At 36.1% G+C, this 14,920-nt stretch overlaps 1 protein-coding gene across 1 annotated transcript in view; it reads right to left on the bottom strand.

Annotated features, from left to right (window-relative positions):
• Positions 1 to 14,920, bottom strand: part of COPG2 (COPI coat complex subunit gamma 2) — a 140,205-nt gene that overhangs the window by 101,948 nt on the left and 23,337 nt on the right. The window contains exons 6-7 of the mRNA XM_080932516.1: positions 2,106 to 2,181; positions 1,059 to 1,151 (exon numbers count right to left, since the gene is read on the bottom strand). Of these exons, the coding sequence (XP_080788642.1) occupies positions 1,059 to 1,151; positions 2,106 to 2,181 (169 nt within the window). The remainder of the gene's footprint in view (positions 1 to 1,058; positions 1,152 to 2,105; positions 2,182 to 14,920) is intronic.

Raw genomic sequence — 14,920 nt, 5'->3', positions numbered from 1 at the left:
GCCTGTGAGTTGTTTCTGGGGTATTCAGAGCTTTCTAGGTCTAGTATCCAATTATCAGTGACTGCATATTATGTCTATTCTTTTGTGACTGGATTACCTCACTCAGAGTGATATTCTCTAGATGCATCCATTTTCCTAGGGATTTCATAAAGTCATTGTTTCTAATAACTGAGTAGTACTCCATTGTGTAAATATACCACAATTTTTGTATTCATTCATCTACTGATGAACATCTGGGTTCTTTTCAGCTTCTGGCTATTATAAATAGGGCTGCTATGAACATTGTAGTGCATGTGTCCTTACTGTAAGTTGGAGCATCTCTGGGGTATATGCCCAGAAGTGGAATAACTGGGTCTTCAGGTAGGACTATGTACAATTTTCTGAGAAACCACCAGACTGATTTCCAGAGTGGTCGTACCAGTTTACAACCCCACCAAGAGTGGAGGAGTATTCCTCTTTCTCCACATTTTCACCAGCATCTGCAGTCATCTGAGTTTTTGATCTTAGCCATTCTGACTGGTGTGAGGTGAAATCTCAGGGTTGTTTTGATTTGCATTTCCCTGATGACTAGGGATGTTGAGCACTTCCTTAGATGCTATAAAATAACTTTTAAAGAATACACTTTTGTTTTGATGAAAGGAGAAAGAAAAGCTGTTTCTGAAACAAAAGGTCACTTCTTGAAATTCAGAGGTAATAAGGAAGACTTTAAAGAACATAGGTGGATATTAGAAAGGAAGGGAAGCTGAAAACAAAGAGGTTGGAGGTAAACATTTGAGCACAGAAGAGGAACTTAAATCTAGTCCCCTGTGTTTCTATTATTCATTACTCCTATCCTACTTAGTACCTTCAGTCTCTAAAGCTTCTAAACATGAAAATTCAAGTTCTTACTGCCCATTATAACTGTTGAGTGTTTTCCCAAATGGAACATAGTTGGATAAAGTAACAGAATATACACATATTTTTAGTTGGTTCTCTTGTAAGAGAACAAAAGTAATAAGTTCTTTTTAAACTAGACTCTAGAGCACGCATAAAAAACAAAAAGCTGCCTGATCACTTACTAAGGAAGACACCAGTGCTGAACTGGATACACTGGAAACTTTATCCACAATGGCCTGCTTCATGTATCTTTCAATGGCTTGCAACATTGTTCCCTAATAGCATCAAAAACAAAAGGTTGTTAGAAACCATTCATGAAAAATTACTGTCCATAAAACAATGTACAAAACTGACCATATATATATATATGTTCTGCATATTTATTTTGTATTAAGATTTTATATATAGTAATCATATCCTAGAGAACAGAGTTCAAACAATCCAGTACAAGCAACACTTTCACACAGAGAAACACACACACGTGAGTGCAAAGAGAGAGAGAGAGAGAGAGAGACTCTGTGTGTGTGTGTGTGTTTTCAAGGCTAGCCTGAGCAAATAAAGACTCTTCTTCACCCAAAAATAAAGAAAGAAAAGAAAAAAAGAATTCCTATATGAGAGTGGATGCTCCTTTTTGAAAAATGCTTAAACGGTTCTATATAAAAAGCACATCTTACACATCAAATATAATTTCTGATTATTTTAAGATACATAGGAAATTAAATGTATAATATCCTACTACAGCAATCCCTCAGCATAGCATTGTCTGGAAGTAAGGTTCTTGTAAACTTTAACATGAAAAAGCTTTTTCTCCTGGAAGGGTAGTAGCAGATAAAAATGTATAAACATACTAGGACCAATATTCAGATTTAAAAGTATTGACTAATTCTTATTTTAAAAATTTACATCTAAAAAAAAGCACAACAGAATAACAAAGTAGCAAAAATGAATTATGCTGTTTATATTATTTCTTTTAGGATCTAGATTTATAAAATTTCGGTCTGATCTGGGATCAAACTATAAAATGTAAACCATGTATATGGATACATGCCTTTAATTCTAGCACTCAGGAGGCTAAGGCAGAAAGATTGTGAATACAGCAAGTCTAGCTCAAAATCCTGTCTCAAAAAAAGTTATAAACCTTGAGAAGACTGGGACCCAGAGAGATGCACCTAAGCATAAATCCACAGTTAGTTTTTCCTTAGCAACACACTAAAACAAAGAGAACTTACATCTGTGATTCTGCAGAGAGCCCTTATGGCTGGGCCTCGGTACACATCTTCTTTTCCAGTCATGTCCTTGGTCAGACTTAAGAAAGGCAAACTGGTTAGCATAATTTTAGTCAAAATGTTCTCTCTCCTAGAGTCCACATCTAACTAATTCCCAATTGTCTTCATAATGACTTTACAGCAACTACTAGTTCAAAAGCTACCTGTGGTGAATTCTCTAAGTGTTAAGCCCTAATAAACAGAGTGGTGAACATAACCAAGTTTTTTGATTTATGGAAGGAACATTCCAAGAGTGAAAAAGAAAACTAAACCACATAAACAAATGAAAATATAAATAGTTTTAAATACATTTAAACGATGATGATGATGGCAATGTTCTAAAAAGTCCTAAGCCGAAATGTCCCCAAATCCTAAAAAGCCATCAGAGTAGAAAGACTTGTTATATGAAATCAACAAATAATAATCTCATTCATTCCCTCTTATCTTCCTCTCAGTCACAGGTTCCAAAACCCGCAAACATCAACGACTTCTTTCTGGCAGGCTTTAGAAATAGGCAGATGCGTACACCTGAGCTAGACAGCTCCACATCATACGTAAGTTAGGTAGCCTTCTATCCTTTCTCCTCATGTCCTAGGAATTTACCCTACGCCCAACTGTCACTCACACTCCTTGCTTCTGCCTTTCTCAGCTCTAAATCTAAAATGGCACCACTGGTTCATTGTGATAGAAGAGCTAGAGCAAAAAGTATAAAAAGTAAGAGTTTATCTTTGAATTATAAAAGTAATTTAACAAAACAGCTTCTAACTGTTAGAAAGGTGGTAACATAATATTTGTATCTGCTCGCCTACCAAGCTTTCAATACCACTTAACTGGAGATAACTAGACTTTACTAGTAAGGAAGTTTTATTTGCAATATTTATTAAAATGTTCACCCTTGGATTTTGACCTTTCTTAATAAAACAAGAATCATTTTAGATCATTAGTACTTTCTTTTCAAAACAATATTCTCTTTCTTCTTACCAAGTAACTGTATTAATTAAAATTCTAAAAAGAATGGTAATACTAAGTATTTGATGCTGTTTAATACTTTCCATTAGATTAACTGAAATGCTGCCATTTATGGGATCAGGCTAGGACCCTGAACACACTGTACCACTGAGCTACATCCCTAGCCTTAAGTTTATGACATATCTTAATTGCTTCACCTCTTTCTATTTCTCAATGTTTTTGTTTAAAAAAAAAACAGGCATGAATTTTGACAAGTACCTTTTAGACATATAGTCATGTGCTTTTCAATATCAACCAAGACACTACACAAAGGGAATTCTGTGTTTTAAGGAACTGATAAGGAGTGATCTAAGTTCAAAGCCTGGGAACCATACAGTGGAAGCAGACAACTTCAGAAAGTTGTCCTCTGAGCTCCACAAGTGTGCTATCACATGAGTATGCCCATATACATAAATACATACATAAATAGTTTAAAAATTGATATGAAACTTCCTTATTGTGATAAATTTTATTTAAAAATTTAAGAAGCTTTCTTTAGAAATGTGAAATACTATTCTGTAGATATGAAATATTATAATTTATTATAATTTCATTGTATAGTCCAGGCTACCTTTAAATTCACAATCTTTGTTTCTCAGCCTCCCAGAGTGGAAATGTATTCTATGTCTGTGGCTATAATATGGTTTTTATACAAGTTTTTAAGTAAAAGTGGAGGTGGTGGCAAATGTCTTTAATCCTAGTACTTGGCAGATCTGAGTCCAAGGCTAGCCTGATGTAGAAAGTGAGTTCCAGACCAGCCAACCAGGACTACACAGTGAGACCTTGTTTCATACAAATAAACAAACAGATACCCTTTAAGTAGAATTGATTTCTACAGTTAGGGTCCATTTAAGTTTTCTGTCTGTTTTAGAGACAATTTTGTTAATTTATATTTTCACAGAATGTCACTTTCTTATTTATTTATTATCCACTTTACATCCCATTCAATGCCCTCCTCCCAGTCACCCGTTCCTACAGTCATTCCCCCTCCCCCTCCCCTTCTCCTCTGAACAGGTGGGGGGCCCCTGGGTATCCTTCCACCCTGGCAGAATGTCACTTTCAAACATGTCCCAAACTTTTTTGCTTTAAAGATTATGAAATATACCCATAATAATTTTTTTACTCCTTAAATATTTCTCTTTCTGAATTAAGCTTGTTTAACAAACAGCTCTTTGGCTTGTGTTACACTTTCTGGATTATATTCTTACAGTTTCTGCTTTATCATTATTAATTTTTTCCTGTTTATTTGCAGGTTCTTTTTCCTAATTTTACAAGTAGAACACCTAGTCACGTGCCTTCTGTGTCCACTAGAGAGGATTCTACAGGCCCTACAGGTAGAACGCTGAATACTACTGGACCCAGAGCCCTATCACTGCTGTCCACTTCTGACTAGAGAACTCAAGGTTCCTAAACTACAGGCAGAGCACAGACAGAACCAGACCGACTTGAAGTTATTAACAGGCAATGCACAGGTCCCTAAGGTCTGGAGTCAAAAGCTGCTGCTATGCCTGGTACAGCTGCCACAGAGACGTGCATAGTTCACTGAGTGTATCTCCACTAGGCAACTGGAGCAGCAGCTACTGGAGACGTTCTGGGGTGTCTTCTCTATGATACTGTAGGACATACACTTGAATCTCTAGACTTTCAAGAACACCCACAAACTAGATTGTCCACTATAGAAAACCTTCAGCTACTATAAAACTTATAGGCTAATGATTATGAAAAATTTTGAGCACAGTTTTAATTATTCACTTTTGTTTTGTTTTCTAAATAAATTTACAGTCTGATTACACTGTAAGAAGCAATTATAATTTCTACTATATTTCCATTTTCTGAAATGAAATGTTTTTAGGACCTAAATGCATGCAGAATATTTTAAAGTAATTCCACCAACATGTAAAGATGACTTTTCTATTATAAAAGTGTAATTTTTACAAATATTAATCATAATAAATTATACTATTTAAAATCTGTGTATATTTAAATCTTCTAAGTATAATGAGACTGATAATAATTTGCTTCTATTTACATTATTGTGTTTTGGGCTTTTGATCACCTATTATTTGACTAAATAATTCACTACCATTCTGTCCTCATTTTTCATGATAAAAAAGGTACTTTCTTTTGTCTCATTCAAAGCTTTTTTTGCACAGAAACTAGTTTCCTAGTATTAACAGCATAGCCTAAGCTTCCTTCTGAGCTGGCTCCAGTGTTTTTGTGTATTTTTCTACATTCAGATTTTACTTTGTATTTTTCCTACATCATATCTACATTCCTACATATGCAATATCTAGCATAGTTGGTTGGGGTTTTGTCCATTACTTCTGCTGTTGGGGTGTTTTGAGACAGGTTCTTCTAAATAGCCCAGGATGACCTTGAATCTGCAATCTTCTTGCCTACATTTCCTAAGTGCTAAGATTAGTTATGTACACCACAACACCTGACTGCATTGTACCTCTAATCTATAGCTCTTTTAACAGACCACATCTAGAGTTAATTCTATCAAATCATTTTTTTGTTTTGAATACTTTGTTTTGAATACTTTCTTTGTTCCTTATAAGCCAATGCTCTCCAAGATGTTCTGGGGGTGATGGAAATGTTTTATAACATTGACTATAGTAACTGTAGGTTCTGCATGGTTACCTAGCACTTATAATACAAAGGTGGGTTTTATAATTCAAAAGAAATGAGTTTTAAACTTTACCTCAGTTAATGATACTATAATTTTAGTAGGCTTATCTACAGTTACTCCCTACCTTACAAAATAGAGCTACAGTTACCAGGCTCTGCTAAGTGTTATGTTTTCTGAAATGTAGAAAATTTCTATTTTAACTTTAGCTTTTTTTTGTGGTTGCCATATTATCTTAGATTAAAAAATTAACTTATGAAACTTAAGAAAATTAATGTGCATATAATATCTCTTTTGTCCTCTTGCCCGTCTCTCCTTAATTTTTGTATATTTTTGCATTATCATGAAAAATATTTATAACTATATATAATATTTATATTCAATATCTAACAGTAATTCCTGGAGTGGTTTACACTTACTTTTATAAACTCGTTAAATGTTAACTTGTTTATTCACTCTTAAGTTTGAGATTACTGTAATTTGAACTTTTAATTTTAGGAAGAGCTCATTGATGTTATGATCCCTATGTTCTTTCAGGTTTTAAAGTCTGAGTATTGTCCCTGCATCTGAAAAGTAACGTACTTAACTATTTGTAAGCTGCATTGTTTTTCTCATAGCTTTGCACTGCTCCCATTCTTCAGACACTTCAAACTACCATGAATGGCCAACCAGACTTAGTCAAGTGGTCAGTCTCTAGAGTCCGTATCTGTTTCTGTCACCTGATCATCCCCACCCCGACCCCCACGTTTACTATGTAGTATAGTCCTGGAACTTGCTATATTGCCCAAGATGACTTGGAAGTTATAGTCCTCCTGTTTCAGTTTACCAAGTGCTAGGGTTGCAGGCACATGCCACCACACCTCTGTCTAAGGGACCAGCACTCTTTGTTTTGTTTGGTTTTTTCCTCAACAATATAATATATCCAAGATACATCTTATCATTGGTCATTCTGTTACAATTTTTGTCTGAATGAACTATGCTATTTTAAATTGTAAATTTCTTTCTTCATAAACTAAGAAAAATTTACTATATTTTATTGCTGAATTTTAAAAAATCTATAAACTGGGGCTACCTCAGCCATATCAAAGGTCTGCTCCTTCAGTTCTATTAAATCACTTTAATCTCTACTTTTTGTTCTACTTTACAGTAAGTGTTTATTATACAGCAAGTACTATTCTAGAGACTTGGATATGTTAATGAGCAAAAGACAAGACTCCTGCTATCAACCAGCATATAGTCTAACAAGGACAATCTAAGAGATAGTTTAACAAAAAACCATCAAAGCAGAGCACACACATGGAGGTTAAGCTTAAACAAAGTTTACATGGTTGTTTAGCACTATTAGTTTATTTAAACTCCATTTCTCCTTTACGATAGAGAGCGAGTGCTGCCTGGCTCTCCCAGTCTACCACTGTATCTGGGGGCACACATCTGTGGGCGCATGAAGCACACTCGACTGCACCAGGAGAAACCATACCCAGAAATCTGTCCATGCTACATTTTGACTATTTATTTTTAAAGAGATTTATTTATTTATTTTACATATATACACTACACCTGTTTTCAGACACACCAGAAGAGAACATCAGATCCCATCAAAGATAGTTGTGAGCCACCATGTGGCTGCTGGGAATTGAACTCAGGACCACTCAAAGAGCAATTGGTGTTCTAACCCACTGAGCCATCTCTCCAGCCTCTGTTTCGGCAATTTAAATGGTGACGTCTAGGATTTCTGAGCTGACACCATGGGTTTTAGTCTTTGAAAGATATTGTAAGAGGGAGAATGTATTTTACATGTAGGGCAGATGTAAACTTGGGAGGACTAGAGGAAGACTGACCAGCTAAAGCTTCCGAATATATTCAGGTGCTATTTCCTAGAACCTATAAACTTATTTTATGTAGCAAAGTTTGTTGTAGATGTGATTTTATTAGACTTTAAGATGAATAGCGGGGTGGGCTGCAATACAATCACAAGCATACTTCTCAAAGTGAAACAGGAAATTGAAGCAGGATGTAGAAGATGTGACAATGAAGTATGAAGCGAGAAGATACGGCTGATTGCAGAAGCTAAAGCAAACTTCCTAGAGCGGCCAAAATGAGCTAGCTCTGGCTACACCTCTGACTACAGCCCAGTGAAATTGCTTTTCAGAGATGTTTTTTGTGTGTAAAAATATGATGTGTACTTATATATGATATGTGTATATAACGTGTGCACACATACATTCATGTCTGTAAGTATAGTCACAAGTGTACCTGAGCAAGCCTGTGGACATCAGAGGAAAACCTGAGATGAGATCTTTGCCTTTTACCTTGTGTAAAGCACTGTGCTGTCTTACTGCTCTCTATGACAGACGAGCTAGCCCACTGGGTTTGCAGGAGCTGTCCCTGCTTCCCATCTCACTCTACATTGGGAGGCATCTGCTAATCTGTTCTGCGGATTCAAACCCAAGTCTATATATCAGTGTAGCAAACTCTTCCCACCCTGATTTATAAAAAGAGTAATCTGTGCTGTTTTTAAGCCACCAAGTTACCTGTTCTAAGTTAGCAGGTAGTAATTTGCTACAGCATCATTAGGAAACAGGCTTGGCTTTTTTGTTGTTGTTATGAAAAGGATCAATTTCTAAGAGTTTTAAAATTTTGTAGTTTATACATCTCCTCAACACTATTCAAATCTTTCATAGTCTAAAAGCATTCAAATGCAACACATTAAAAATGGGAATAGCTATAAAAAGTGGGAATAGCTATATTAAAATGACATTCTATTTTAAAAGATTAAGCAATGGTTTTAACCGTGGCCCACAGGGAAGCTAAGACAGTTATAAAGCATGACTTAGGAAGAAGATCTAATATAGGTTATTTATGCATCTTTCAATCTATGCATCTGTATTAAGTCTAATCTACTATTGAATCCTCATGATGGTAACCACCTACTAGTTCAACCAAAGCCTGAACACAGAAAAGTGAGCAAAACACATTATAAAATCCTTGTGTCTACAATTATTCTAAGGCTGTAACTGATGTCCATCATTTCTTTTCTGTGTTATATATTCTATTCCTCCTCTCATCTTTAGTATATATTTCATCCAACCGTTATTGCTCCAGGATGTGACTTGAGTCCTATGTTCACTATATTGAAACCTATATTCTACAGGATATGAGCTCTTGTTGGATACACCCTGGTTGGACTATTCCCAAATACATAAGCATAAAAGCGCCAAAACATACTCAGGTGAATAACAAATCTGAAATGCAATGGCATCTGCTGCCACGACACAGAATCAAGATCAATGCATTAACCTCTGTAAGTGGACTAGCTTACCTTCACTAACACGCTCACTTCAAAGTGGCCTAGCAGTTGTCATTACTCCTGATACACTATACACTCTACTTCCTGTCCCAGCCTTCACAGATGTGGGAGTGTGGGTTGCCCCTGGTAATTAGGTTCTCACTCAGGGCTATACAGAAGAGAAGTATAGGGGGTATTTCTGTGCTGAGGACAGTCAACAGTCTGCAGGTACCAAAAGCCAATTAGTTAAATGTTTCTGCCTTTTTATCCCTCAACTAACAAGAATCTCTCACCTACGTCATGAACTGGAAGAGAGTGCTACCTCAATCTATTGCTGGTGATATAAAGAAATACTTTAGAGTGAGTTAATTTGTAATGAACAGAGATTCTTTTGCTTACAGTTATGGAGGATAGGGAGTCGAAACTCAGGTGCTAATAGATGAATGTGTGGGGAAAGCCTGGTCTTTAAAGATAACACTATATAAGTGGTTCCGATGGCCAAAAAGCCTGAAGAGAAAGAGGCAGCACTATGGAGCTTCTCTTAGAACAGCATTGGTCTCTTAGGTAAGGTAATTAACATCACCTAAAATCATGCTTTCTTCCTATTCCGCACTGGAACTAAAACCACACCATACACATGCCATAAGATACTACTTCCTACAACAGTGGTTCTCAGCCTTCCTAATGCTGCGACCCTTTAGTACAGTTCTTCATGTTGTGGTGACCATATGTTATTTCACTGCTACTTCATAACTGTAATTTTACTACCATGTTATGAACCATAATGTACCTGACACACAGAATATCTGATATGTCACCCCAAAGAAAGGAGTTATGACTCAGATTGAGAAATTCTGTCCTAGAGGAAGAATTCCTTAACCTCATTGGGAAACGTCTCTGATTTAATACCCCTCAGTAGGCATCCCAGAAATCTACTGGGCTGCCTGCTCCTGGCAAAATAAATTATGACAACCAATACATCTCATATTCATGTCTATTTTCACGCGGCTTTGCCATAAAATATGTGGCAATGTTATACAGTATGACAGACCTATATCAAGCCCTTGGTCTGTTTTATATTTCAGTGTTTTTAGTTATTTCCAATATCCTATTCTTTTATGTAGACCCACATTTTCATTACTTTATTCTGACTGAAAAAAACTTTTGTATTTATGTTAATACACTAGAAGTGAATTACTTCAGCTTCTGTATATCTGAGAAGGCATTTAAAGTGCCTTTATAGCACTTTAAAGAAATGTGTATTTGCGTGTGTGTGTGTGTGTGTGTGTGTGTGTGTGTGTGTGTCACAGTGCATAGGTGGAGATCAGGACAGAGTTAACGTTTTGTCAGTGTTCACCCATGCTGCATGATGTGACTGAAATCTTGGTTCTGAGCATGAAATATGTACCCTTGCACAACACAGATCATCAGTGTCAGCAAAACTGCCTCAAACACACTGGCTCAGATTTGAGAGCATTGTGGATTATGAACTGCAGTGCTTTTCCTATAGAAATAAAATCTGTCTTTATAAAAACATAATTTATGGAAAAGCTCAAGTTTTGATATTTTCCTACCATAATTCTATATCTTAATATTAAATTATTGTATCTTTGAGTTGTTTTAAATGATAATGTTTGATTCCACTCTGAGATGTTGATTTGAATTTCACAAAAACTGTTAACTAACTTTCAGATTGAAATTAGAATGTCCAGAATGGCTGCAAACACACATTTTGGACTACACATTTGTACAAAGCAGCATTTCCAAAAATGACAATCATAAAGTAAAAATATTAATCAGCTCTAAAAATTATTGAAGATGATCCACATCCTCTGGTATCAAATACTTAGCTAAAATTTAATTCCTTACATAAAAGAATATCAACAGCATAAAAATTTGCTCATTTTTAACAAACGGTAAAATAATATATATCAAAGTTGCTGTATATTCCTTTATATTACCAGTAAAGCTTTTATTATTATTCCTATTTTTTATTATTCCTATTTTAATGTCCAGAGTCATAAATTTTAATTACATAGACGTAAGTGATTTAAAATGGGAAACAAGTAAGAAGCTGTGGTGTATCCGGGCCATACACAAGACATTTCCAGCTTTCTGAGGAACCCTCATCTTTTCACCCTGGTGGCTGTACTAAAGTGCACTCTGTCAGAACTACGCAAGGGCTCCTCCTCTGCATCCTTTACTCATCCTTTACTCTCCTTTAATTTTTTGACACTGGCCATTCTGACTGGCTCTTGATGTACTTCTGACTTTCACTACCCTGATGCCTGAAGATACTGAGCAGTTCTTCACGTTTATTGACTATTTGCAATTCTTTTGAGAAATGTCTCTTTTTTTTATCATTTGCCCTTCTTTGGTTGAATTTGATTTTTTGTTATGTTTTCTGATCTTTATATATTTTAGACATTAATTGCTGACAGAGAGTTACCTGCAAAGCTTTTCTCCCACTCTGTGCACTGTCTCTTCATTCCATTGGTTCCTTGCTATGAGGTTTATTGAGTTTGACATAACCCTGCTTCTCAATTCTTGCTTCTGTTTTCTAGGCTACTAGAGTACTATTTGGAAAAATCATTACCTAGACCAATGTTTTCTTTTAGTAGTTTCAAAGTTTAGGATCTCATACTAAAGTCTTTGATCTATTCTTATACAAAATAAGGCACCAGTGGTCAAAAAGGCTTTTCCCTAAGCAAGCCTTCAGCATCTTTTTCAAGAATCACTTAGATACAGATGTATGGGTTTATTTGTGGGGCTTCTGCATGTCTATATTTGTGCTAGTATCATGCTGTTCTTTACTACTGGGACTCTATATTTTGAAATCAAGTACTGCAGATACCACCAGCATTGTTCTTTTCGCTCAGTATATTTTGGCTATCGTCTTAGTCACTGATCTATTGCTGAGACACCATGACCAAGACAACTATTATCAAAGAAAGCATCTGGTTGAGGGCTGGGTTACAGTTTCAGAGGCTTAGTCCATATCATTATGGCAGGAAGCATGGTGGCACACAGGCAGGCACTGGAGCAGTTGCAAGATCCATAAGCTGATAGACTCTGGGCTTGGCATGGGCTTTTGAAGCAACAAAGCCCATCCCCATTGACACTTTCAACACCACCATACCTCCTAATTCTTTCAAATAGTGCCACTCTCTGGTGACTTCGCATTCAAATATATGCTTTCTCTCCCCAGTTTACTTGCTATTATCTACTTTCTGGGGGTCTCAGTAGTTTCTTTTGTATTATTACTGAAGTTTTTTGTTGTGCTGCTGTGAAAGATGGGCTACAGTGCCCTTATTTCATCTTGGCTAGAATCTAAAGTCCCTGGCCTTCATTTCTATTCACTGCTGTTTGTTCACCAGGCTTTGGAAAGGATGTTCATGATGTGGTATCATTTTAACACCTCTCTTCAAGAGCCTCCACAATTTCATTGGAAAAGGGAATAAACGTTGATCTAAACAATCAGGCTTATAAACAAGGTGGAAAAGTAAAGGGAAGCACACACAGAAAGGTTTCTCAACACCTATTAAAGCAACCCCTTCACACTTCTGCCATAGGACTTTCCCAAAACACAGAGGAAGATGTCTGGACTATGAAGAAAAGGAAACAAGACAATTCTAGGCACCAAAAGAAACATGTAAAAGAATACAAGGTATCAAATAGCAAATGAGTTTAGCAAACAGAAATGCACTGACTTGAACTCCCAGGATTCAAGTGTTCCCCTTACCACGGGCAGATGAGTAAGCACTTCTAGAACAGAGATGGGAGGCAATTTAGGACTATAAAGGTTCTCAGCCCCAAAATGGTAGAACTTCAAATACCAGCTAGAAATTCATTTTTTTTAAATTTGAAATGAAGATGTTAGTGAAGTTCTAAGAAGAGTTTTACCATAGAAAAGACTGACCATGTCCCTGACAGCCACTTCTCAAACTAATCACCCAAGGACAACCGAGACATTCACCCAGACAAACTGGCTCAGATTTGAATGTTCTTATCAAATACATGGAAAGACTTAGCTTTCCTAAAACTATTTCATCTCCCAACCAAAATCTATATGTTAGCTCTAATTCAAAAATTTCACATGATTATAAACACTACAACAAATCACAATTTATGAACTACTTATGTATGGAAATTAGAGATGTTAACACAGACTGGTACCCACCCTTTCTTACTTCTCTTTCCTCATTGCTGTAAATAAATACTTCATAGACACCACCAACAGGCTTTATTTTATCTCATGGTTTCAGAGGATTCTACCCACAGTGGTGGACAGACATAGCAGAGCAGTGGAAGTCATGATGGGCCAGGAAGCAAAAAGAAGGAAAAGGACAGCGTTCTACTGACTTTCTCCTTATTCGTTCAGTCTGAGCCTCCAGCCTATAGGATGGTACCAACCGCATGCTGGGTGTATCTTCCTTCCTCATTTAAGCATCCCAGGAAACAACTTCCTAGACACATCCAGTTGTATGTCACTCTTTTTCTAGGTGTTTCTAAATCTGCTCAGATCAGCAATGGAGATTTACCATCACCCCTCCATACATATACTACTCCCAAGATTCAAAGGAAAGACATTCTTTAGAACTCAACTCCTAAATCCTATACACTCTTCATACATAGGCTTTCACATACAACAGTATCACCAACATAATCTACATGACCTACTTTAAGCCATTAACAAAATTTCTTTAAGTTATTCTTTAGCTGAGAGCTCATAAACCAAGCAATCTGAGTGCTCATTTAGATGAGTTTTGGCAAGTGTGATAAGCATGTCACCACTCATAATAATAATAAACCACTGAATATTTGTGCCCATAGAAAGCTCCTCATGCTCGTCCCTACGCAGATGCATCGAAGCCACCACACTTGTAGCTTCTCCCAACACAAATGAGTTTAGACTGTCCTTGCGATTTGAAAAAGTAAAACCATATTTGTGGGTTTTTTGGTTTTGTTTTGTTTCGAAATGTAGTTTTAGAGGTTTATGTGTACTGTTGTTAAATCACCAATTTGTTCCTTTTGATAGCTGTGTGGCACATCACTGCATGAGTATATCATATTGTTCATCCATTCTTCTATACACAAGAACTTGGATTACCTGTGGTCTAGACATGTCACAAAGTTGCTACAAACTTCTTACACAATTCTTTACGTAGGCATATATTTTCATTATATATTATACATAGGGGTGAGTATCTATAAATATTATTGGCTGCAGGGTTATTACATATTTAACTTTAAAGTTACAGTTGTACCACAGTATGTGAAAAATTGAATTGTCCCACATACTTTATACTAGAGAAAAGTTTTGTTGTTATTGTTTTGTTTTTATTATTTTTGTATTACCATGCTTTTTTTAAACTACCCTATGATATAATGGCTTATTAAGATTTTAGTCTGTATTTGCCTGATAAGTTTCACGTAGTTATTATTAATTGATATATATATACAGTAGCTGCCTGGGTTTCCCTGCCCTTTAGCACACTATGCACACATAGACTCTGCACTACCTGTTTCCTAGTATTACTATAACTAATTTTCTCAATTAGAGACATGACAGCACAAATCTATTTTCTTACAGTTCTGTAGAATTAAAGTCCAGCATAGTTCTCATTATGCCATTAGATCATGCCACAAAATCATTGTGCCAGGAAAGCTGAATCCATTTCATCTGAAAAATACATTCACCCATCCCCAGATCTCCCCAGACTGTAGGATCAAGTAAGTATATAGTATCAACATATTACAGTATCAAATCAGTCTAAAATCTCAGCTAAATTTCACTAATTAAAAGTCTCAATCTTCTTATCAAATCATCAGATTAGATCTGGACAAGACTCTTGT

This window comes from Micromys minutus (assembly GCF_963924665.1).
Source record: "Micromys minutus genome assembly, chromosome: 18".
NCBI lineage: Eukaryota > Metazoa > Chordata > Mammalia > Rodentia > Muridae > Micromys > Micromys minutus.
The sequence above is the reverse complement of the archived record's forward strand: the minus strand, read 5'-3'. Positions and strand labels throughout refer to the sequence as shown.